We start from the raw sequence: 27278 nt of genomic DNA, 5'->3' as shown, positions 1-27278 counted from the left end.
ATAGCATGTTATCTCTGCGATAAAATCCGGCGATGCATGGCAATACAAAAAATATCGCTTAGCCTATTTAGCGATAAGTATCGCTAGTTCTTGATAAAATGCCCCTTGGTTCTATCAGGGTGGCCACTGAAAGGCTGGGGCACTGGCCAGTGCCCACTTGGCCATGCCTCTCTGTAAGTCACACCTACTCACTGAATTGAGCCCAGATGTTTCCCTGCTCCGTGCAGGCCTTCACCACGTTCAATACAGGACCATGGCCTGTGTAGGAGTCTGAAAACCTTGCTGGGAGGTTGAGGAGCAGACAGAGTACCATGGAGCCGATATTGGTAGATGTCCCAATTTATTTTAGTCCAAGTCTCCAGTCGTAAACATCGATGCCTTCGAAAGGGCAATGGCAAGTTGGAGGAGCAGCTTAAATTAATAAAAGGCCTCAGAAGAGGATTATGGGTAGAAACCTGTGCACCACTGTACACGAGACCTGTGCTTCCCCAACAGTCTATAGGGGATTTGTTAGAACACTCCTTCATCGTTTGAGGGTTGTACGAAATGTAAGACCAGGCAGGACGATCCCCTAGACGTGTGAGGTGGGCAGGATCCTGCGCTTTCAAGCTATGCCTTTTTGCCAGAAAACCCTACTTCTAACCCAGCACTTGCAATACTGGCTCACAGCCGTGCAATGAACCGTGCCGTCTTAACGCATAGGCATGCTGGGCAGTTGCCTGGTGCCCCACATGCATAGGGGCCCCATGCAGACCAGAATATAACACTAATTTTCCGGTAAACATTTTTATTCCTGTGAGTGGTTGTGTAGGCAGGGCCCAGTGCACTGCTTTGCCCAGGGGCCTATAATGCTGCTAAGACAGCCCTGGCAATGAATGATGTGTTTTTTTCTGCCATTGAATGGTTATTGAGTGTTTTATAACATCACTTGCACACAGCACATTCTGACAACTTTAACAGAGCAGTCAGGGCTAATGCTAATGTTTGTGGTCGATTTATATCTGGATGCAATTTTGCGTAGCAATTAAGTAAAACTTGCCCCAGTCTAAACCAACAGATGCAAGCTATCTGTCTTTGACTAGAAGCATTTGTGTGCATACTCTGCACACTGTAAAATAATATAGCAGGTTCTCCAATTTAAGCCTTAACAGGAACAATTATTCTCTTTTCCAATACTGCTGAATTAGTATTACTGGGCAAAAACCTGCTTTTTTCGACCCTGCTTAATTTGACGGAGGGACATATTCACACAAGAAATAGCGTGGCATCTCATTGTATATGTTTACCAGGGTTTGTTAGCAGTACAGCCCACCACCCATCACACTTTTTACCTGCTTTTTCCTCGCATCATGCTTTTTCACCTCAGATTGCTTTCTTGGATTCCCTCATTAGGTCATGATTATGAATGCTTTTACTTCCTCTTGTCTCCACTGTTAAAGTTCAATTTATTTGGAATTACTTAAGGTTTTGCTGCAAAGGCTACAGCTGTTTCAAAATGGTTGCTCTTAGCCTGTTCTAAGCTTATTTACAGTGCCTAATTTCAGCCGGTGGTTGCCGGTGCTGCCCACCAGCGCTAATTTTTGGGGACGGGTACATATTTTTCTCCAACAGACATTGCCTGAGAACAAAAGTGGGGAAAAAGAAGCACAGAGGAAAGAGAAAGGAAGAGAAAGACTGAAAAAACACCAGAAAGGAAGAAAGCAGGAACCAGCAAGAGAGCGATATAAAGGAGCAGGGAGTGCCTGGTAGTGGATTAAAGAGACAAGAGATGGATTCAACACCAGATATGGGCTTCTGAGCAGAAATTTGGACATCAGCACTCACTCTTTTACAAATTAAGCACTGGAGCTATACCTTATCTCTCACCGCTGGACCATCGGCTGTTTCTACACCAGTACATTCTATTTAAATCTATGAGCCTAGGACACAAAACTGTATATGCAGTAAAACACTGCATTCTCTCATCACACTTTACCTGGTATTATCTACAGCACACACCAAGACCACTTAATCAATATATTCTGCAGTCTACAAGGCAATTCCCTCAGTAATTCAATGTTCTCAGTGGCAGCATCAGCCCACTGAAACTCACTCCACTTACTTCTTTGCTCAAAAACGAATTTCCGCAAGTTCTAGAAGGACTTAAAACATTGCTTACCCCATTCTACTGCTGCTGTAATAGAGGTCAGTGGCATGCGCTTACCTCTATAAGGATACCATGCATTTTTGTGTATAAATTCACAAATGCAAATAACTCGACTACTATGCTGATTCCCAGTGCATAATTTGGAAAAGAAAAATCTTTTTTAGGGATCACTGCTGGAGCTGCTGAAAGCTGGTGTTGCCAAATACCAAGGCTGCCTAGTCTTGATTTCTCTCTATGCTTCTTTATAGCCACGCCCTGCACTTCTCTCTTGACCTCTTTAGTTGCAGACTAACTCTATATCTTCACAGCTTTCCCCCTTTCTGACTGATTTCCTGCCTCCATCTTCCCTCTTTTTGTCATTTTTCTGCCTCTTGCTCTGGATCACAGTCTTATAATGAAAAATATATGCCTATACCTAAAAATGAGTGCCAGGGCCCACCACCTTCAACCACCTGCACAAATTAACCATTGCTGACTCTGATGCAGGGGGGAAGAAGCAGTAGATTCTGCTGGTGGTCTTTTTACATTTAGTGATACAATGCAAGACGCAAGTAGAACTGGCTCTAACAAATACATGTTTTGTGGGGTACGGCATCTACACAGGTGTTGTGCAGTGTGTCAAAGGTAATTGTCTTGTGCAGATATTCACCACACAGTTTTCCATAGTTTGCAGCCTCTTCCCAAAGGGTGGACTACACCAGCCTTCCCATGAAGGCCGCAGTCGAGGGTGGGGGACTGAGGGCTTATATTAAAGCTGCATTCGGTCATGTGGGAGACTGCCCGCTTTGTCGATATGTCACATGAAGAGGCAGCTCGGAGTGGTGAGTTCTATATGCATGGCTGAAGAACCCTCTGATATATGTAACAGCGGAGTGAGGAACCGCCTTGCAGCCCAGCAGCAGTGAAACTAATAAAAATGAATTAAACCTGCCATAGGGACTGAACTTTGAAAGGGCTTTACTCATTCTGTGTCTATGGGGAAACATGTTGATGTAAAAGGGCGATTGTTCAGCAGCAGAATATCAGTGAATCTTTATTCTACTGCTGAACTAGGACATAGACTGCAAAAGCAAGTTACCCTCCCTAGGAGCACTGCTTTTGTGTTAATGTAGATTAGGGTCCCAAATTAGCAGTGGTGTTCCAGAAGAAACAGGGTTTTTATGGTCTGGTTAGACAGTGCAGCTGTTGCCAGACAATTATGTGAGAAACACCACCAGAAGAGGGGATTTGACTCCTCCTACATGTTGGGAGCCAGGAGTGCATGTTTTGATTGGGCATAAGCTGTGTGTTGTCACTCAAAAAGTGCCCCCCCCCCAACACAGCTGTGCTCAGTTTTATTTATTCAGCTGCCTGAGCTTGACCTTTCAGGGTCAAACATATGGCATTATAAAGCGACTGAGATATCTAGATAACCAAAGGTGTTTTTTCTCTGGCAGTAGCACAGATAAGAGGAGGGATGCCTAGATTTTTAATTTTAGATCTGAATTGACAGTACATTCATAAACCGGCCCTACTGACATTTCTAATACTTATTTAGGCCTTGATGTTGACGCGGCAGCTGTCAAACAGACCATTGCTTTCAATACATAGTGATCTCTAACTGGGGCTCAATGGCATGACTGGCCTTGTTGTTTGTAATTATTTCAATCTTTTCTTGCACTATACGGTTATGCCTTTGCACTAACTTCAACATGTGACTGGAAATGTCTTCACATGTTCTTTGGTCCCTGCTAACGTCACAGGAAGTGACATCAGGAGGCGCTTGACTCTGACACCTACCATTCAGTTTAATTTAAAGTCACAGTGTTCACTTTAAATCTCTGTTATTTGAGGCGGTCCCATTTTACTGAAAAGTGTAGGTAATAAGGACACATAATGAGCTACTAAAACTAGAAACCAGTAAATACATAGCTAGTTCCATTGGGACAGGTTTCTACTGATGTCTATTGCCAATTCACCTACGAGCTCAACCTAACCATTTAAAATTTAGGAAGGATCTAAAAACCTGTTTTTTCTCCTGGCATCAGCAGGCTGATGCCCCTTAAAAGATGGGTACACTGTTTTGGATTTCAGATTATGGACAATATCAAGACTTTCTTGCCTTTAGTGCCAAGGTGCCCATTCTTGGTTAATAGTGCGCTCTGTAAAACTATTTAACATACATAACAAGTTTGAGGAATCCCATTTTTGACTGACAAAGGCCATAGAGTAGAGTAGGACCTGCCACCACTGTGTTTTGGGTATAAATCACACAGGATAGGGGAAAAATGAAACAATGAGGGTTCTTTTGACTTTCAAGCAGGAACTCAGAGCACCGGCGCGAACCCCACGCAACACAAACAAGGCTCTTCAGGAATGCATTATACGTAATGGGGGTTAAGGGGGAGCTGCATATTAAGGGATTCTATTTCACTGTCTGGCATCGAGCACTTATATTCATAGCCCATGTGTAGTTAAAGTACACACTTCAGAAGCCCAGTGTGGAATCAAGTGACGCTTGTACGTCATGGAGTAATGTGTGGGCTTACCAAGCTGAACTAATGCCTTCACTCACAACATAATGCAATGCATGGGGAGCACATCTATGAAAAAATACCTCTCACTTTATTGGTCTACTTCTGCTCCTTTTACGACTTTAACTGCAATTTTTTTCCATCCATATTTGCCAGGCAAGCAGAATAAGCCACCCCAGCTAAAAAACAAGCACAACTTACCGCCACTCCAGAGAGTCCTCTTGGGCCGTCTTTGCCGGTGTCTCCTGGGGGGCCTCTGGGGCCTGGTGGGCCTGGGGGTCCTGGAGGTCCAGGGGGCCCTGATTGTCCTTGATCACCCTTCACAAGAGCCAAAAACAACATAGTTAGAGCACTGCAACGTGTAATGCCCACCCACCCCCATGTGCTTCGCGATCCCTCATATGACCCTTAGATGACCTTCTCTGGTGGTCTTAAATGCCAGTCAGGATCTACTGCTGCGCAAGCATGGCTGGCTGCCTACTAGAGCCACAGAGACACGCCTAAGGGTAGCCGTGTCCAAGGGTTCCATGCCATCTGCTCTTGGCTCCAAGACAGGACAACAGTGTCACATTGTGGCATTTTCTCAGCAAAACTCTAAGGCAATACGTCTAGGGGACTTGAAGATTAAGCCCTGCCCTGATTAGGATGTCAAAGCACTTGGTCTGCATTGGAGCTGATACCAAATGTCGATTAGAAAAGGGGGTGCAACGTTGAATATGTTACCACCGGCTAATATTGCCCAACTGATGACTTCACAACTGAAAATGGATATACCTAATGGAAATTGAATTGTGTTTAACCCCTTGGCTGCTGGCCCGTTTCCACCACTGTGCGGTAAACAAATGAACAGGGGCGGGCCATGACGAACCCCAGCCGTCATCAGCACACGAGCACCGTAGTGCATGACGGCTGGGGTTCGTCATCAGCATGCAAGGGGTTAATAACATGTGCATTTATCTGATGGGATTGTGCTTATGCTCAGGGAAATAATAATTTAGCATACAGATCAAAATGCAAAAAGTGAAATGTCAGCACATATTTAAATGTAATACTGTCCATCTATCATATACTTAAGGGCTCTAATTAGACATGCCAGTCATGAATTAAAGCAAGTGGGAAACTGGGAGCTGTAAATCACATAAAACGATCCTGCATATATGTATAAAAAAAGTACATACCCACTGCGCGCATTTAGAACGCGATCTAAGCTCATACGCGCCCCCAAACAAGAGCAGATACATGGCAAGAGTCACAGCGCAATACTCTGCGGAGAAGAAGAACATTCAAAATCCTAGAAGAGTAAGCACTACCTTAATGAGCCGGCGTTTAATGAGCTGCTGATCAGCAGCGAGAAAGCCATGATTGATCTTAGGAAACACCATCTGATCAGTCAGGTGAGGTCAGAAGTTGGAGTTCAAAGGTGAGAGAGTTGGAGGAAAGACATCAGAAGGCGCCAAGGAAGAAACAGAGATACAAGCATTAGATATGCAATAACTAATGTGGTACAACATGGTGCTTTGCCTTTTGCCGGAAGGTGCAGAATCTGTGCCTCGAGCTCACAACCAGCTTTTGGGGAGACCATCCTCATACAAATTATAACTGGAAGGTCTTTTCCACTAGAGTCTCACATCATGTTCTTCAGGCTTTGTTTTGTATTTTGACATCGCGAATCTGCCCAACACTTAACACAAAATATTGTATTAGTGTCCAGTTACCAGACCCTGGTTTGTGGTGGGTGAGCATCAGGTTGCACGGATTCCGGGGAGAAAGCACCAGTTGGACTTATAGTCAGGCCTCCAGGCAGCATAAGGTGGCAAGATGAACAGCATCATTCAAAGGAGACTTTGGGTTTATGGATCCTTGCAAGTGGTTTTGTTAGTCAGGCTTAAAGTATTGACACCGTACAGAACATCTGCAAGGTAAGAGGGTCCTCACCAGTACGACAGATCGACAAATAAAGAGGAACCTCTTTTTGGTCATACTGTGCAGGATCAACAGCTTGTTGTCCATGATCCTATGCATTACTGTGGGACAGATCTTTATAGATTGTATGAGTGGTCAACAAACTTGGCAAATTGTCCAAACTCAACTGTTCATGTAGCCGTAGATGCTGCTGGAGGCCAGACTTGAGCATGCACGTGTCGGCCACAAACCTTGACGGTGAGGATCTGATTGCTATGTAGAGCAGCCACTGTGGAGAAGCCGGGCAGACCCTGAGGGACACAACACAACATGGAACCAATACACAACAACACAGAACAGCAGGGACACAGCTTACACTGGACCAACGTAAATGAAAAAAAACATGAGCCTAGCACAACCAAGGTACAACAGAGCTTTGGGTTGTTGAGTTACAGTAGTTACATGAACAGACTGCAAGCAATAAACTCAAAAAAACACACTTTAAAGACACAAAAGGAAACTTATAATTCCAACATGTAATAATGAAGCTATCACAGTCTTTGCCGCTGTGCCAAACTTTCTCTCAGGTGGAGTCGATGCTCTTTGTTGCTATGTTTTGCTTTACCACATTCGGCTATGGATAGACTGTCTATGTTGCACTTTATTCATGTTGTAGTGTTCTATACCTGCAGAGTAGTCAATGAAAGCTGGGCAGAGGCCTTCTCAAGATGCTCTCATTGATATCCAAGTACACCATGTACAACAGCACACCTATTAGACTGCAGAAAAACATACCCTGAAACCCCAATATTTTAGTCATGCTAGTTGTATGTGGGATGCAGAGAATTTGAATTGAATCCTAACATCAGCATTCCTGTTCTGTCATGTGTTCTTCTGCAAGAACCGGGTTCCATCCCAGCGAACCATCCCTACTATGTCACGTGCAGGCGTGAGCAAGAACTGCGAGTTCTCTCACTCATGAATGATCTGAGGATGGAGCGGCGATGGAACACTGACTTGCTTGATCTATCAATATCGTGGACACGGCCGACCACCCTCTTGTCATCCACCAGCTAGCGGACGTAGGGATTGGAGTGACTGTTTTTTTCTGTGTTGCATTCTTTAAGTTTAACTGCTCACAGACTACAACTCTGTCTCCAACTATGTGCACAGGTGCACATGTTAGCTTTATATCTCCCCCACTGCCCATATCTTAACCCCTTGCATGCTCATGACGAGCTCAGCTCGTCATGAGCTACAGTGCTCCGGTGCTCATGACGAGCTGAGCTTGTCATGGCCTTTAGAACGCTCGCAAGCTGGGCTAATTCCCCTGCTGTGCTGAATGTTCTAAAGAAACTGGTGTGGCCGTGACGAGCTCAGCTCGTCATGAGCACAGGAGCACTGTAGCTCATGACGAGCTCAGCTCGTCATGAGCATGGGGGTGCTGCGCGCACCCCTCCTTCCCCCAGCACAGCGGGGGAATGTACCCAGCAGGGAAGGGGTTAAAGCCTGTAAAATGTCTTGATCCACAGTCCCCCGCATCCGGAAAGCAACCTCCGGCGGCATATCGTTCTCCCACCTCACCGCCAAGACCTGGAACACCATTCCCATCCTCCTACATCAGACCCAAGACCTGCTAACCTTCAGAAGACTCCTCAAGACCTGGCTATTCGAGCAATGGCAGCACCCCCCCCCCCCCCCCCCCCCCCCTTAGCGCCTTGAGACCCTCACGGATAAGTAGTGTGCTTTACAAATGTTTTGATTGATTGATTGATTGATTGATTGATTGATTGATTGAAGAAACTCATTCAGTGTTGTGTTATGGCTGCACCTCCTAGAGCTTGGTTGCAGTAACACAGTCTACCTGGTAAGCACCATTGAGAACAGACTCTTACCAGGTAGGACATCCATGACAAAGAGAATGACGTCACAGCAAGTAAGGAATACAAGGTCATTCTGGTTTACATTTATTTTGTGTGTCCTTACCAGACAGCCTCAGCTGTCTCAGCTCCATTATTGTATTGTCAGTACTCTCTTTTTCTGTGCTCATCTCAGCAGAGTTCCCTTTACTATTTTCTTTCCACCTCTTTTGTTGGAAGATTGTTACATGTCATGTGTGTTCAACTCAGGTGGTGCAGGGACAAATCAGTGCTTCATATGGATGTCAATTCACTGAAATGCCATGAGTAGTGAAATTGACATCAAACACCTTCTCTTTCACGAATACACACTAATTCACACATATGCACTCTCACACATAAACACACTCACCCACAAGCACATACACAACATACATTTGAAAACATGTTTTACTTACCTCAGCTGCCATGGAAGGGCTCATTCCAGCTTATTGTACTCCAAATTTTATTACACTATTCGTGAAGAATATATTTTATGTATTCACTATTAGTGTAATAAAACATTGGCTGAAAATAAAGAGAGTGGAGACCCAGCTGCCCCTGTGTTCCTGGCACTGAATTTGCCACCTCTGAGGCCAGTGGTCGCAAAGGTAGTGCTACGGGCAGCAAAGGACAAGCCAGGGGTCACAGCTGCGACCCCTGGCGACACCTAAATGACGTCCATGGTGCTTTATTTTCATTATAACCACTGACTTTGTAAATTATTCCAATTTAGATCCACGGTATGCAAATGTATCTCATGTGGATATCACAAATATATGGCATAGATCCAATCATCATAAATCAATATTAAACACTCATATTGAATGCTTCCACTACCCTTCCTGTGAACAACTAATTCTTAATCTTGCCTCTGGCTCTTGCGCCCCCCCCCCAAGTGGTATAGCCTTACTGCTACATCGAGGCATACTCCTGCACAGAAACACACTTACCTCTTGGCCAGTGTGGTAAACCGTTTTGGGGGAACTTTTTGTCTCCCATCATATTCCTGTTCCCCTCAATGTGTTAATGTTATATTATTAGCCACTGCACCCTAAGACCAGGGCCATCTCTATGAGCAACACATGGTTAGATAGATGTGCGGGGTGCCATCAAGTGGTGTGGCGGGTAGTTTTCCTCTACAAACAGCATAGGTTAACCTGGGCTGGGGAAAGAGGTAACAAAATATCTCTGCTTCTGAGGTTGTCTCATATTTGTATACTGCACCCAGTGCTTAATTTGATCCAGAGGTTTCTGGTGCTCAGCACCAGCACTTAATCATCAACACCAGTGCTTTTCATGAGCACCAGTTCAGGAGACATTCATTTAGGGTAGGCATAGGGAGACTACGTGATTTGCTCAGAATCACAGGCTGTTGAGCCGATGCCGAGACTCAAACCTGGTTCGCCAGCTCTGAAGTCAGCAGGTCTGGCCGTTACGTCACTTCCTCTCCCCCCTTTCATGGTCAGTAGTTGGTTCGGTTTTAGGCGGCGCTAACAGGTGAAATAGGCTGGTGCTAGCTGCCTCCTGACGAGAGCCCCAGCACTTTTTTTTTTACAAATTAACTACTGATTGCACCTGTAACGTAGATATGGCTTAAAGGCACCATTGCTGCAGCATACTACCTATGGATTGCCGGTAAGTAGGGGCATATTACCAAGCAATAGCGATAATTATCGCTATTGCTTGGTTAAAGACAAAAATTTATTGCCGACCTGCGGCGATTTTTATCGCAGATAAACCTTGGTATTACCAAAGTTTATCGCAAATGCGATAAAAATCGGCCGCAATGCATGAATATCGCTGAAGTCAGTGATATTCATGCATTACCAAGCTAATGCTCTTAGCCATGTTCTCCACCTCCCATTGGATAACATGGCTAAGAACTGCTGAGGGCAGGTGTTAGCTTTTGGAGATATTCGCGCTTAACGCGAATATCTCCAAAAGTTGGTAATAGGAGATAGCGATGTTAGCGACTGTTTCCAATCGCTAACATCTTGGCACGCCCACTTTGCATGTCATTAGTGGTACATTTCTCTGACATGCAAAGTGGGGCCCAATTTGGTCGCTATCTCCTACTAGCTGTCGCTAACTGGTGTTAGCGACCGCTAGGTAATAGGGAGATAATTTTATCTCCGCTTTCTTGGCTTTTAAAGCCAACAAAGCGGAGATAAACCCCCTTGATAATATGCCCCGTAGTCTCTGTCCTGCCATGGTTTAAGGCTTGAACACAGTGACCCTGTATTTCTATCTCGCTCTTTCCCAATAATCATTTTAAACATGTTTTGCATCCTCTGTATTTTTGACTGATAAACCAAGACACATGGCACTCTTGGGAATGCAAGAGTCAATCTTCCTTTTGGAACAATCAGAACACAGGTGGGTGGAGTATATGTTGAATGTTCAACCTCTGCATTCTCTCTGACCACAAAGAACTACGCACGGCTTCTACTGTGAAATCTCTTCCTGGCTAATAAGCACAGGCTAAATACAGTAGCCAGCTTCTACAGGTCTCGAGGTCTTGTATGGTTTTTCCAGGAGAGTACACCCATGGTTAAATGGCCTCTTTCACGCCTCTTTTAATCCAGGGTAAAAGCATGTCTCACAACCAGTTTTTGGAAATTAAGCAAATACATTGCATCCAAGTGAACGAGAGTCTATAGTTTTTGGAGGTGCAACTGTCTTGTCTAGACATTAGTTAAAATGAGCCCACACCACTTAAACACAGTGCAGAAGTCCTATATAGTTTAGAAAACAGCTCTGTCGAATTTCCCTTTTTATGGTAAACAGCTAGATCTTGAACTGTTTCAATATGGCCGCCAGCCGGATCCTTTCCATCTGCCACTTGCTACCAGAGCAGAGTCAATTACAAGGGAAGGAGGCATGCCAGTTCCTTTTCTCATCGACTAGTGATGCTGGAAATGATTATTTAGTCGAAAGAGTTATTACAACAGGCTTGATCTTTGGTTTAGCTTATATTCAGTAGTGTCACAACCAGAGTTGTGGGTAACATGGATCCAGCAATGCCTTGGCTATTTCAATGCACTGTGCAGATGGGCTTGCCTATCTTTTCCATTTAGACAAATATTTGTATGTGTTATTCTCCTTTTAAACGGGCCACATTTCTAGAGAAGGTTTGGGCGATTAATTATGGGGTGTATTAATTGAATAAGCATCTTTTATGTGTTTTTTTGTTTGTTTTACTATGCATCGGTTGGGCCAAAAATTTACCACAGAATATTGGAAAATAGACCATCTCAAATTCCTGGGGGCGTTCTGGTTCAGTATTCCGAAGATGTCCATGAAAACCATTGTTACAGTGTGACTAAGCATTCTCTCTCAGAAACATCACACTCTGGTATCCTGAAAAGAGACATAAATTACCATACACTTCCTTGAGAACATGTGGACATAATGTTACACTTGTGCAGTCTGTGTGCCAAAAAATGAAGGTAAATGAGTCTTTGTGTCAGAGATCAAATAAACCTCAACAGAAGAACAAGAACATCAAAATGTTGATTTACTTTGTTCATGTTTCAAATTTTGGAAGCTAAGAGTGAGGGGTTAAACTAAACTTTGGCGGGCTAGCCGACAATCGACTCGGCATAGGAGGCAGTGTGTCTACTGGCCCTTCAGCAGCCGACTTCGTAGGCCTATGTTTATTTCAATGACAGGAAGGGGTTTTTCTCCCCTGAAACCCTTCCCACTTTCATGGAGGATGCCTCAGTTTGTCCTTCAGTAGCAAATCCCCAGAAACATCTTTCTTGGAGACTTTAATCTTTCATGGGACACAGCTACCCCAACCTAAAAAGAGCACTTTACAACATTCTGAACACTGACTTGAGACACTGTGTCTAACTCCTGACACATATCAAAAGCATCACCATTCTTCACGACCTAATTTGCTTAACAACACTGCCCTTTGAAAGGACAGACCATGCTGCCATCCAAGTTAACACCATTCACATCAGAGCATCACATCACAACCAGATAAAGACAGCTGAGAAACAATTCCATTCATTTAAGAATTACTCCATCAATGCACTTCAGCAAAATCGGTCTATCCAAGACACCACTCCAGACACCGCTGCACGTCAATGATCGAACCAACACTCTCACTGTCAGCCAATTTGGACACCCAGACTCTCATTAAGACCTGCTTATCTCAATCTAAACCTTCATCCTTCTGGTATTACAGGAGTTTGCTGACAGCAAGCATACCATTTGTAGGCACAAGAACTAGAAATGGAACAAATCATTGCTACAAGGTGGAAGGAAACCCTGAAACATTCTGCACCACATGCAGAAGAATCTTCTTAGATGTCAACACAACCTACTATACCGTCACCAAAAACATAGAAACAATAGAAGCTGGACTCTTCACAGCTATCAAACACTACATCAACGCCACAGCAGACCTACCAACATAATACTCAATTCAACAGCTTTTTCAAGGCCACCCGACACAACAGTGACATCATAGCAACAGCCCTCAGCCCACCCATATCATATTACAATAACCCAAAATGGACGCACTTAACAACCCTCAATATTGATGATCTCTCAAGCTTCTTAGTTCCCTCAAGGTTACAACCTATGAGGACAATTTATTTTATTTATTTATTTATAGTATTTATAAAGCGCTCTGCAACCCTATGGGCATCCTGGCGCTGTGTACATATAGCTGAAACGCTGTGCATCAGGGGTAGAAGGGATATCATTTAATTCTGGGTAGTTAGATTTTAGGGAAAAGCCATGTTTTCACCTTTTTTCGGAAGGCCATCAGTTCATCTGTTTTCCTGATGTCAATAGGTAGTCTATTCCACAGATGAGCTGCCGCTATGCTGAAGGCTCTGCCACCATAGGTGGCTTTCCTGATCCTGGGTATACTGATGAGATTAGAAGAGGAGGATCGAAGGGACCGAGTGGGTTCATACCATTTAAATTTGTTTTGAAGTGGTCGGGGGCCCATCCCATGCACTGCCTTAAAGACAGTGCATAGTGACAACATCACCCTATCTTCATTAACAAAGATCTTCATTGGTGATTCACTTAGCTCCAGCTGGAATTTTCAACTTCCTCTCTTACACAACTTCACAATACCCTCAAATTCACACAAATGTTTCCACTGCTGACTAAAGTCAACCTCAAACCCATGACCTTGCCAATTTTTGACCGATCATCCACTCCCTAATCTGAGGCAATGTCTTTGAGGAGGAAGTTGCATAGAAGCTACATGAGAAAAGAAAGGCCAAGTCTCCCCGACAAGATGACCATCCAGGATCCAGGGTCTGATGTAGTCCAGAGATAGGATTTATTCTAGTGGTAGACAACACCCTCTATGTTTCCAATAATGGTGACCCCTATATTTTTGCTTTCATCATCTTTGAAATAACATATGTGTTGCAAATATGCCTTTTCTGCATAGTCACCGCAGAGTTTTCCCCTTTTTCTAGACCCTACTTTCAATGACCTTTGAACTCTGTGCACTTTACCGCTGCTAAACAGCAGTAAAGTGTCTGTGCTCCCCATTAAACATGGTTAACCTGGCTTATCCATGACAGATATATTTACCTTGCATATAATTCCCTAGTATATGAGTACAAAATTCACACTGAACATGGAAGTTAAATGCCATCTGTGGACTTCATGATCTGTTGTGCCATCCACACGGTTGTCTTGTAAAACATGGCTTGAGGCCTAGCATGTGTAGGTTGACTGCAGAGGCCTAAAAACCTGCAGTGAAACCTGCCAAAATAACCCTTTTTGACAGGAGGGAAGCTCTGATTTAATATATGAATGAATAGTCTCTAAGTACCTCTGTTCACCCACAAGGTAAGATGTCAGACATTTAAAAGTGGAACATGTACAACATTAACATTAGCATGTTTCTCTAGGGACTGGAGCTCAAAAGAAAATTTCACTGGCAGGGCTGTAGCTGGATGTTAAAAAATGTCAAAGTACTTTGACAAGAAAGAGCATAAAAGGTCATTAAAGGTGTTTTGCTCACCTTTATTAACAGTCCAACTCACTGCTGAAGTTGGATTTTTAATATATATTTAGGGAAAGTAACTTTTAGAAACTTACATTTTCCCTGCCCTAAGCTCCTGGAGGCTGATTGGCATTAGTCTGCCAGCAGCTGGCCAGCAACATTTTGACCTTAATGGGATTTGAACACAGCTTCTCCCAGATCAGAACAATGGCTTAGACCCAGTAACAGGATGGACTGGGTGTGGGGCACGTGATCCATTTTAGCTTAGGAAGGACATCTGGCGTGAGCACAGAAACGTCATTAACATGAAAAGTTTAGTGTGAGGGGAGACATGAAGAAGGGAAAGCCTCTGTCCCCAATGCCCACACTAGTGAGAGAGCGCAAACTGACCAAAATGTAGAAAGGCATCACACTTACACGTAGTAAGCACAAATCATGAAGAGAAATGCCATGAGTGCTGATAGTAGCCACAGTTATATTCTGATGTGTAGTTAATATAGAAGTTTAAATAGAAGTGGAACTAATACAGAAATGTATGAAGTAATAAGGCTTATTAAACGTGATTATTCCTGAATCCATGTTGTGTAGCTGCTAAAATGTAAGATGGCATACGGAATCGTTGAACGTGGTAGGCCTCAGGGCCAGAGCTAGGAGGGAGGGGAAAGGAGAGTAAAATGCACAATGTGGATTGCACTAATGTTTAGAAATAATGAGTAGGGTTTGATTTATAGATGTGTTTACTTAATCAGTAGAATAAGAGTATTAACATGCTAACAAGTAAAGAAGAAGTTGAATATTATAAAACTGTTGTAGAGCTGGAAAGCCTTAAACGTTGATTTACACGTATTAGTCTGGACCGGGGAATGTTGCAACGCAGTTGGAAAACCATAAGATTTGGGATTTGGCTCCAAATGTCTGTCTGGAAGAGAAAAGGGGGTATTCAATTATTAAATATGAATAGAAGCCTGTTCTTGAATTGGACCAGACATGGAGGAGGGTTCCGGAATGTTTAAGGGGTATCAGCGGGCCGGAGAAGCGTCTGAGAAGCAAGGTCGACTCTAACCACAAGGCCTCATCATGGAAAAAGCCAGAAGCTACACCACGTGAGGGGCGTCTCGCGAGGGGCGTCCTAAATGTTGTTGTGTTTTTGTATTAGGGACAGCACCCCTGGGTGGAGTTAGAGCAGAAGCCTGAGGACCCTTTAGAGAGCGGATGGGTAGGCAGAGAGGGGCCATGATTGGAGGACTTTAGGTTTTCACCAAGAGACTGAGAGTGGATGACTTCCTTTGGGGGTCATTCACTGCTGACACCTTTTGATAGGTTGGGACCTGGTTAAGTAGGGATACCATCTAGAGCAGGGTAGGGACAGCCTAACCTGTATTTTCCCTCCGCCTGTAATGACCGACAGATTTCAATATGTGTCTATGCTAATAGCACTATTGTTCTTAGAATTGGTATTGGTAATTTCCGTTGTTCGTCTGAGGGCTTTCAGAGAACACATGTACGTAGTTGGGCCTGTGTATCTGGTTAATCTCATTTTGAGATGCTTGTATCTACAACTTATCTTGACTTTATAATAAACCTTTGAAAGCTAGAAGTTGTTTGTGATCCTTTGAGCAGAGTCCTTTATTGGGAGAACTAACTTGGTAAGAGATGCACTTTCTTTCCTCAAAGACAGGCAATAAAGGTTCAGTCGACCAGACCGGGGTTTTAGATCGATAGAGATAAGATATTGATCAAAATCTCACCCTTCCAGTTGGTAGCTATAGAGGATGGTTGCCTTCTTGAGGAAGGTGATCTAGGCCAGGTTAGATTACCCCCAGGCCCCTAGAGATCGATGATCGGAAGAACCGCCCGCGGAAGAAGGACCGGATGACGTGAGACAGAAAAGCAGCAGTATCGGTCGAGAGTGAGTATAAAGGGTCATGCGTGTTAAGATTGCGGTGTTTTGTATTGTATCTATGTTGTAATGTCTGGCGGAGTTGAACGACTGTAGAGAGACTGTGGAACAGGTTGTGAGCGCGCGCAACCGGTGGAAATCTTAAGCTCAAGGAGAGCTTAAGTGGTTCGGGTGTATCGGACACTCAGAGTAATTGTTAACTAGTGTGAAGGGGGTCATGAGGTATCAGTGATCACCCGAAGGACCAGATAGGGGGAACGTAAGAGTGAGTGCGTGAGTAACGGACGCTGGTCGGAAGTTACTGAGTGTGAAAAGAACCTATCAGAGAGACGATAGACATCTCGTCAGTTGAGTTGACAATTACAGATAGACTGTGGACGTACAGTCGAGGGAAGTGACCGCTTGGTCGGAAGTAGTCATTTTTCGGTGTATGAATGGGACGCATGCATGATCGCGAGGAGAGCTGAGAAAGGAGGGGTGCTGCTGCAAAGCGGAGACTAGTGACGTCAGAAAGTGCCGCGCTGGGATTGGCCGGCCGGTAAAAGACCGCGCTGCGATAGGCCAGCTAGCAAAGCCGCGCTAGGATTGGTGGATTGTCATCAGGAAGTAAACAAAGTATTCAAGCTGGAAATTTTGCGCATAATTATGAAGTGTTTTAAATGGTTAAGAGCGCTGTTTAAAAGAAAGCGCAGGGGATCGTATGAAGGGGAAGAAGCCCCGCCGGAGGGTACGCCAGCGCATTTCATGGGGATAAATGTTGGGCTGCACACGATTCTGTGGATCTCAGAGTGGAGTAGGATGACAGATGGAAATGAGGAACTTACGTTCCCGAAATACGGGACGTTCAGATTAGAGGTGTTGCACAGACTAAAAGCAATTATGACCGCAACTAGACCCTTGCCTAGACCAACTCAGTTTGAAGCCCTTAATGCATGGATTAGGACAGCGCATGAAAAGAACATGAACAGACGGCAAGAAAGAGTGAAACGTTCGGTAAGGGCAGTACAGGATGCCAAGTGGGATGAGGATGCTAAAAGATGGAGGGTGCATAACATGGAAGTAAATAAATTGTATCCAGTGTTAGAGATGCCCGGGAACAAAAGCCCCCTAGAAGAGGATGACGAGAGCGAGACAGAGGACAGCCTGATAAACAGATTATTGACAGACAGGCCACCTCCGTATAACAGAGCAGGGGGAGATGCCGAGAACGGCGAGAAAGGGGGGGGCAATGCAGGAGAGCATGGGCCGCTTCCCAGTTCCGATTGGGATCCCGCTGCAAAGAAAGAACTGTCCCAGCCTAGCCAAGTGCAACAGGTGGTCGGGAGGTTTGTGGTGCAAAGAGCGCCAGAAACGGCGTGTGCCACATCCTACGCATTACCTGATGCACTACAGGTACCTGTTACCATAGGTCCTATAGTGTCGGTATATGACCCAGACAGGGCTAGAGGGGAAGAACGGGTAAGAAGGGACAGAGAAAGAGCAGAGATGATACGAAGGAAAGATACGATCAACTCCCCAAGTCAGTTGCCGATACCAAGAGATTGGAGCACCCCAGTACACACAACAGGCGATTTGGGGGATATTAGATGGCCAGAGGATATGAGGGGACCAGGACGGAAGTCTTTTCAAGAGTTCAGCGAGTACATGAAGAAATGGGATGAGGCAGTCGAGGCTCAAAAGAACATCATAGCGGCAGAAGCTGAAAGGGAAAGTCAGGACAGCAGGGCCCGGACTCACTGCGGGGCTGAAGAGAGCAGTCCGGAGTGGGACGGGAGGGAGAAGGACAGTAGGAGATACACCCATTGGGCCCGGAGTGGAGATAGATCGGACCTGGAGGATGGGGGCCCAGAGAACGGGGGGGTGTCTCGCCCGATACATAATGGAGAAGACAGGAGGGCTCGGGAGTACAGGGACAGCTTTAAGTGCATCCACTGTGTGCCCGGCAGGAGAGAACAGAGTGGGGGTTGCATGAGGCCACACCATAGTCCTTGTGACGACGGACATGAGCGCAGCCCAGGGAATACGGGAAACCAGGAAGGATCGTATCAGATACTGAGTGATACGAGGCCAAGGGAGAATGGAGACCGAAGGGAGAGTAGCAGAGAGATTTACTGTGAGAAGAGAGGAGAGAATGGGCAAGGTGAGAAGGGGGGTAACAGGCCTGTGTTCCATCACCTTCCAAGATCGGATGGCCGAGCATGGGATCTGGAGAGATGGGAACAAGAGAGAGCACTCCCCAACTCTCCAGAACCCAAACGTAGAGCCCGGAGTTGGGATGGGAGAGACACCTGTCAACCTCCCTCGAAGGAATTATTGCGAGCAGAAATAAAGGCCAAAAGACTCGATGTCTCCAGCTTAAAGTCAGATCTGGATGACATGGTAGACGGTACTCTGCCCTTAGAAAGAATGGACATGTATGAGCAGGATGAAATTCTGTTCATGGCAAAGGACGTAACTCGAAAGGCGAGAACAATCCATGAGAAATTAGTCGAACTAGCAGGCAAATATATGGTAGACTTGTCAAGAACCAAAGCGTTACAGGGCAACCACAGGCTACATTACACAGACCGAGATCTAGATGAGAGGAGGACCATCGGTTTGAAAACACACATAAGGGAATTGATCACTGGAATAAGGACGTGGAGGGCCCTAGATAAGTGGGAAGAGAGGTGGTCCAAGAGGGGGACCGTTAGGAGAAGTACACTTGGGATGACACCAGGAGGACAGCAGGGAGTAGAAACGTACCCTTTGAGGGAAGTCGCCAATGGAACCTATGTCCACGTCCCTTGGAGTAGGGGGGATTTAGCTGCTTTTACCACCTCATTCCCCAAACTGCGGGAAAACCCTGTGGAGTGGTATAAGCAAGTTGAGAGATTCGTAAAAATCTCAAAGGTCCTATGGATAGATTTGAACACGCTGTTTGACATAGTAGTGCCAGGAGATTTGTGGACCGCATGCAAGGTTAGCGCTGAGTGGCCCATCATAGAGCCAGACAGAGATGCTAGGACTAATGGGCCGTCCGAAAGTGTGATGGCAAAATTCGAAAGAGTAATGACGTGGCTGAAAGAGAAAGTGCCAATGCAAGACATAGATTGGGTAAAAATTGACCGAACAAGACAGGAGCCCAAAGAGACAGTACACGAATACTATGAGAGATTGCTGAAGGCGTTTAAACAGTATAGCGGTCTGGATGTAATGGATCCGAGGGACATAGGGCAGTTTGTGTCCAAATTTGTCCTAGGCCTGAGGCCGGATATCAGTTTAATGATCCAGCAACACCTGATTTGTTGGCAAAATAAACCCCTAGACGAAATACTGAGGTATGCCAGGTACTGCTGTGATGAGATAGACTCCAAGGCTAAGAAACTAAAGGAGAAACTGATGGTGGTACAGATGCAGGCAGCGGGGAAAGGGGGACCACAGCAACAGCAACCAGGAACAGGTACTGGAGGAAGGAAACAATACAGCCAGAACAAGGGCAATGAGGAGAACTCCACCTTTAGACCCAGGATAGATATAGCTACCTTAAAGAAAACGACTAGGTGCCACCAATGTAACGAGGTGGGGCATTGGAAACGCGAGTGTCCCTATAATGTTGAGATAGGAGACCAAGAGGTGGAAGAGGAAGAGACCCAGAGTGCGCCTACGAGAGGGATAACGCAATACCAGGGAAAGGTGCTCAAAGGGGGGCCTCCTCCCCGAGCCCAGTTCCCGCAAGCACCCAGAGTAGGGACTATGGGTAAGACATATAGACAGATGCCCCTGTTTGTAGGAGGAGAGGAATGCTATTATGTGGACCCACTAACTGGACAGAGAGTGGAAAGAGATGACTGCGTCCTCGGGGCAGCTCTGGAGGTAGACCAAAGGGGACCCTATGTTGAGGCCGAAGTGGCAGGGTTCCCCACGACATTTCTAGTGGACACAGGAGCCACTCGATCCACGATCAGATCAGCCGCAGTTCCAGGCCTGCCTATATCGGGGGAGACCATACAAGTGGTGGGGGTCGCTAACAAGAGAATGACCAGTCCTTTGACTGAGCCCGTGCAGGTGAAAATAGGGAGGTACAGTGAGGAGCACCAGTTTGTGGTTTGCGATTCTAGTCCTGTATGTCTGCTAGGAAGAGACCTTTTGTGCAAATTGAACTGCACTATATACTGTACACCGCAAGGAGTGGAGGTACTGACAAATGATGATGATGCAGACTTTAAAGTCGCGAATTCCAGAATATGTGTGGAACTATATCCCACTCTGACAGTAGACGAGCTCCCCTGGGACTTGAGAGAGACAGTTGCTCCAGAAGTATGGGATTTCACTGGGGAAGAGATTGGGTTGGTGAAAGGAGTAGACCCAGTGAAAATTGTAGTAAAACCACATGCTGAGTTCCCTAGGACCCCTCAGTATAAATTGACTCCAGAAACGATTGCAGGCATAAAACCCGTGATTGAGTCCATGATTAAGCAGGGAATACTGAAGGAAATCGTGGGTAGTCCATGTAACTCCCCGATTATGGGTTTGCAGAAACCAAATGGGAAATTTCGGATAGTGCAGGACCTCAGAAAGATTAATAACATAGTCGTTTCGTGTTGTCCAGTGGTACCGAATCCATCAGTGATACTGTTTCAGATACCGTTCCAAGCAGAATGGTTCACTGTGATTGATCTTTGCCAGGCTTTCTTTTCGATCCCTTTGGACGAAGAAAGCCATTTTCTTTTCGCATTTAAGCTGGAAGGTCGCGTCCTAACATGGTGTCGTATTCCCCAGGGGTATACAGAAAGCCCATCGATCTTCAACCAGCTCTTAAAGAAAAATCTTGAAAGTCTAGTGCTGCCCCAGAGGTCAGTTCTGGTCCAGTACATAGACGACCTCCTTGTGGCGTCAGAAACAGAAGAAGCTTGCAGACAGGACTCTATTGCTTTGTTAAATCACCTAGCTGAAAATGGGCATAAGGTGTCCCCGGGGAAATTGCAGTACTGCCTGACAGAGGTACAGTACTTGGGACACAGAATTGAGAAAGGTAAGAGAAAGGTGTCGCCAGACAGGATAGAGGCCATCATGAAAATGAACGCGCCTAAAACTCAGAGAGAAGTCAGAATGTTCCTAGGAATGGTGGGATATTGCCGACAGTGGATTGCAAACTTTTCACTGAAGGCAAAGCCCTTGCAAAAACTGACGCACAAGGAAGTGAGTGATCCGGTACCATGGGACAAGGACTGTTTGATGGCGTTCCTGCAGCTGAGAGAGGACTTGTGTCGTGCTCCAGCTCTGGGAATGCCGGATTACGATAAACCATTCTTGCTCTACTGCTGTGAGAGAGAGGGATGCGCGCTGTCTGTGTTAGTCCAAATCCATGGGAATGCCCGTAGACCAGTCGCTTACTTCTCGGCTACCTTAGACCCAGTAGCCGCAGCGTTGCCCGGATGTCTCAAGTCCGTTGCTGCAACAGGTGTCAGCATTGAGAGGTGTGAAAATATTGTAATGGGGCACCCGTTAGAGGTGCATGTGCCCCACTCTGTTGAACTGTTGATGACCAGGACCAAAACACAGCATCTGACAAACAGCAGGCTCACGCGCTATGAGCAAGTCATTCTTGCTGCAGAGAACGTGACCCTCAGGAGATGCTCTGTTTTAAATCCTGCTACCTTGATGCCACTTCCAAACGATATTGAGGATGATGATGAATGTACAGACCATGACTGCCTCGATGTGACTGAACTATGCACCAAACCAAGACCCGACATCGTAGATGAGCCACTGACCGACCCAGATGAAATTTTCTTTGTCGATGGCTCATGTGTAAGAGACGAAGTTGGGCAGTTGAGAGCAGCTTATGCTGTTTGCACAATTACTGGAGTAGTGGAAGCTGGATGCCTGGAAGGAGTACACTCCGCTCAGGTAGCCGAGATTATTGCCCTGACGCGTGCCTGCCTGGCAAGCAATCAAATTCGAGTCACCATATACACTGACAGTCAATATGGTTACGGGGTAGTTCATGATTACGGGCAGTTATGGTCTCAAAGAGGGTTCATGACCTCTTCAGGCTCTCCCATTCGCAATGGAGAGTTTGTGCGCCTACTGTTAGAGGCATTGCAATGTCCAGCAGGTATTGCTGTTGTGAAGTGTACCGCGCATACCAGAAATATGGACTTCGTGTCACAAGGCAATAGATATGCCGACGAAGTCGCACGGTATTGCGCGGAGACAGGATACTCTTTCACAGAGGTGGAGGTGGGTGGAATAAATGTAAGGACTGAATTAGCTATGATATTGGAAACTGTTGATACTTGGGACGAACTGAAGGAGATGCAAGAGAACGCTCCTGACTGTGAAAAAGAGACATGGCAGAAGGCAGGATGTGTGGTGGGTGAGGCCCATTTCTGGGTCTCAGCAGATGGCAGAGCAGTGTTGCCCAACGAAATGGTGAGCCCAATGGCCCGACACATACATGGTCCTGTCCACTTAGGAAGAGACGCTATGCTGAGAGTGTTTAGACAGACCTGGTACAACCCCAAGTTCAGAGTAGCAGCCGAAGCAGTGTGCCAGCGTTGTGTGACGTGCCAGCAGTTGAATGTAGGGAAAAAGACACCAGTTGCACTAAGCCACATAGGGAGGTCAGGAGGTCCATTCAATAGAATGCAGATAGATTTTATCGAAATGCCAAGGTGCAGCCACCTCCGTTATATCCTGGTGGTTGTCTGTGTGTTCTCCAGATGGGTTGAGGCATATCCTACACGCAGGTGCGACACCCTCACAGTGGCTAAGTTACTGCTTAGGGAGCTTATACCGCGCTTCGGGGTGCCGGCCTCTTTGGAATCAGATAGGGGAACGCATTTCAACAGCTCGCTTGTGAAAATGATTTGTGCCGCTTTAAATATAGACCAAAAACTACATTGCAGTTATCGACCAGAAGCTTCAGGAATTGTGGAGCAAATAAATGGCACCATCAAGGCCAGAATTGCAAAGGTGTGTTCATCAACATCCTTGAGTTGGCCTGATGCGTTGCCATTGGTTCTTATGAGCCTCCGCAGTACCCCAGACAGAAGAACGGGGTTGTCACCACATGAGGTGTTAATGGGAAGAGCAATGAGGTTACCATCTGTTCCAACTGCTGCACTGATTAGCATCACAGATGATATGATCCTGGACTATTGTAAGGGGCTGTCTGACGCCATTCATTCTGTGTCCCTTCAGGTGCAGGCTGCCGAGGTACCGTCGTGCCAGGACCCTTGTCACGACTTGCTTCCTGGGGATTGGGTCCTGGTGAAAAAGCACGTGAGAAACAGCTGCCTGGATGTTCGTTGGCGTGGGCCTTTCCAGATCATCCTGACCACAAATACGGCAGTGAAGGTGGGAAGCCTGCCCAACTGGATCCACGCGTCGCACACGCGAAGAGTTCCAGCACCTCTGGAAGAAACAGCTCCTCTCTCGGATAGACGTCCAGCTGAGGACCGAGAAGCCACAGAGGGGGCTAGCCAAGCTGTAGAGGTGCCAGCGGAAGCAGGGAACGAATCTGACCAAGCTGAGGACGGTCAGTACAACAGTGAGACAGACGACGCTACTGAAGGTGAAAGTAACTGGGAGTACGAGTCAGACGCTGACAGGTCTGACAGAGAGCGTGAAAGAACAAGAAGAAAACGGAGTAGAAGGGTACGTGGAGAAGCTGATTGGCCGCAAAGAGGGAGCTCTAGCCTAAGGTCAACTCCGGAGAGAACCCTTCCTCCGATATCCGAAGACTCAGACCCCGAAGAAGGTGCTCAGGGCGCTGAAGCACCGGAGTTGAGGAGGTCAAGAAGAGTGCGTGTGCCTAACAGAAGATACTCCACCCCTGAGTGGACATACCTGGCGACAGATGGCTTCGAAGCCAGTGACAGGGAGGATCCGAGCGGTGGTGGTGTCCAGTTCTGAGCCCATTGTAACAGTGGAGATACAACTGTTAGTACCCGGAGTTGAACAAGAAGGGTCACTGACATTTATGCTTCCCCGACCTCCCCGCCTCAGCAAGATAAAGGACATGTTTCTCACAGAATTGCAATTCCCCGATTTTGGTACAAAGATATCAGCCGCAGAAGAGCACAATCTTCGCCTGGAAATATTGAATTTTGCTGTTGAAGCTGCAGGCGAGCGCCTGATAGTGGATGCTTAAAAGACTTTGTAAATAAGCGTGAAGAAAAGAAGATTACCTAGCGCCTAGGAAGCAGAGATTCTTAGGGACACTCCCTGAGATGACGGAGAAGGGCTAGGGTTGTCTGTATTTTGAACTAAAAAGAACTTTGGCGGAAAGGGTTGTCAGCTTCCAGTTGCGTGGTTCTCAGGACAAAAGGAGAAAAAGAGACAGTAAAGGAACGAAAAAGAAAGGAACTTTGTGCTGAGTTGAGAGAGAACCACACTATCTGACGAAATGGAGGCCGGTACCCGGAACCGCAGAGCGAAATGTATAATAGGTACACTAATAGTAGGAGTGATTATACTAATAGCTTTAGTGGTAACAGTCTCTTATGTAAAGGGACGTGAGGAGGAGGCAAAGGTAACTGATGTGGCATCTGCAGAAGCGCTTACACCCACTATTGCTGGTGAGAAAGGGGAAAACACACACGAGAAAGCGTTATTGGCTGCAGAAGCCCTCAGGTTACACGTGGATGAGTCCCAAGGTGACTTTAGGTCAAATGCTTATGCTAAATTACTGTACGAATACGTGGATGCCATGGAGGTCAAGGATTGTTACGTCTGCATGCAGTTGCCGGCGTCTGTAGATGAAGGCATTAGATATCATCACCTCCCGCTGACATATGGCATTACATGTAGCTTGTTGCTTAGTATATTTTATGGGAGAGATAGTTTTGACTATTATTTCTCCAATTATGATTCTGTGTTACCAGAAGTCCCAAATTACAAACAGATGAATAAGTGGGACTACTGGAAGAGTGAAGACAGGTTGGCAAAGTTTTTCATTCCTTGGATTACTTTAGATACCTCACATGCCCGCAGAAATAACCTGACATGCAAGGTGTCAGAAGTCGAGAAAAAGTTCATAGGGCAGGTGGATGATCGGAATAGGAGACAAAAGATTTTGAAAAAATCAGGACGATGGAAAACAGATTGGACCGAAGAAGAAAAGGCACACAAGAGAAAGGGTAGTAGTGGTCCAATAGCTTTAGATAGAACGCAGAGAGGAAAGTTGTGTCTTTATAGAGCCAAAACGTATTATGAAAATGTATACGTGGGGGAGGTTAGCTGTGAACATGCTTTCAATTTGGAGTACTACACCAAAGACTTCCTGAAGGGAATGCAGGTGATTCCTAATGTATATTTTGTATGTGGGAGAAATGCCTACGTGAGGCTACCTGATAATTGGTATGGCTCATGTTATTTGGCAATTATCTTCCCTAAAATATATCATGCCCAAGACTTAGAGATCATTGAGGGCAAGACATCATCGAGAGGAAGGAGAGATGTGAGTGCAGAAATGGTCGGAGATGTCTTTGGAGCTGTGTTCCCACTTCTGGGATTAGCTCTTAATGATGTTAAAATTAGACGGCTAGCAACAGTCGTAGACAGGTTGTCTGCTAGCACTGCTCAGTCCTTAATGCTAGTAGAAGGAGAGATGCAATCGATAAGGGCTATGGTTCTTCAAAACCGCCTTGCGTTAGATGTCCTACTAGCAAAAGAGGGCGGAGTCTGTAAGGCTTTGAAGGTCCAAGAATGTTGTACTTACATTCCAGACAATTCAAAGCCCCTTAAGAAAGTTATTAGAAATATAACTGATATTCACAAGGAGATTGAAGACCTGAGCAGGGAAAATGTCTGGGAAAAGGTGGGCCAAGGAATGAGTGAAGCTGGAAGCTGGCTCACCGCTTTAGGCAAAAGCTTTGTGTGGAAAATACTAAAACCTATCATCATAATATTGATCTGTGGAATTGTGTTATGGGGTTTGGTGAGGGTATTTAAATGGAACAAAGCCAGAAGGTCAGCGAGGGCTCAGAGAAAGCAGCTGCAGAGATTGGCTGCCATACAAGATAGTCAGTACCGGAGTCTGAGGGCTCTGGAAACTCAGAAGCGAGTTATGCTAGCAATCACCGCAGTTTAAATATTTAGTGATGACCCCGAGAGGTCATCAAAGGGGGGAACTGAGAGAGCGCAAACTGACCAAAATGTAGAAAGGCATCACACTTACACGTAGTAAGCACAAATCATGAAGAGAAATGCCATGAGTGCTGATAGTAGCCACAGTTATATTCTGATGTGTAGTTAATATAGAAGTTTAAATAGAAGTGGAACTAATACAGAAATGTATGAAGTAATAAGGCTTATTAAACGTGATTATTCCTGAATCCATGTTGTGTAGCTGCTAAAATGTAAGATGGCATACGGAATCGTTGAACGTGGTAGGCCTCAGGGCCAGAGCTAGGAGGGAGGGGAAAGGAGAGTAAAATGCACAATGTGGATTGCACTAATGTTTAGAAATAATGAGTAGGGTTTGATTTATAGATGTGTTTACTTAATCAGTAGAATAAGAGTATTAACATGCTAACAAGTAAAGAAGAAGTTGAATATTATAAAACTGTTGTAGAGCTGGAAAGCCTTAAACGTTGATTTACACGTATTAGTCTGGACCGGGGAATGTTGCAACGCAGTTGGAAAACCATAAGATTTGGGATTTGGCTCCAAATGTCTGTCTGGAAGAGAAAAGGGGGTATTCAATTATTAAATATGAATAGAAGCCTGTTCTTGAAATGGACCAGACATGGAGGAGGGTTCCGGAATGTTTAAGGGGTATCAGCGGGCCGGAGAAGCGTCTGAGAAGCAAGGTCGACTCTAACCACAAGGCCTCATCATGGAAAAAGCCAGAAGCTACACCACGTGAGGGGCGTCTCGCGAGGGGCGTCCTAAATGTTGTTGTGTTTTTGTATTAGGGACAGCACCCCTGGGTGGA

The 27278-nt window shown here is 45.6% G+C and overlaps 1 protein-coding gene across 1 annotated transcript in view; it reads right to left on the bottom strand.

Annotated features, from left to right (window-relative positions):
• COL25A1 (collagen type XXV alpha 1 chain) overlaps nucleotides 1-27278 on the bottom strand; it is a 314902-nt gene that overhangs the window by 212691 nt on the left and 74933 nt on the right. Inside the window, exons 3-4 of the mRNA XM_086962004.1 lie at nucleotides 5970-6041; nucleotides 4861-4977 (exon numbers count right to left, since the gene is read on the bottom strand). Coding sequence (XP_086818130.1) covers nucleotides 4861-4977; nucleotides 5970-6041 — 189 coding nt within the window. The remainder of the gene's footprint in view (nucleotides 1-4860; nucleotides 4978-5969; nucleotides 6042-27278) is intronic.

Source organism: Lissotriton vulgaris, chromosome 3_1 (genome assembly GCF_964263255.1).
Source record: "Lissotriton vulgaris chromosome 3_1, aLisVul1.2, whole genome shotgun sequence".
NCBI classification, from domain to species: Eukaryota; Metazoa; Chordata; class Amphibia; order Caudata; family Salamandridae; genus Lissotriton; species Lissotriton vulgaris.
This window is presented reverse-complemented; position numbering and strand designations above follow the sequence as displayed.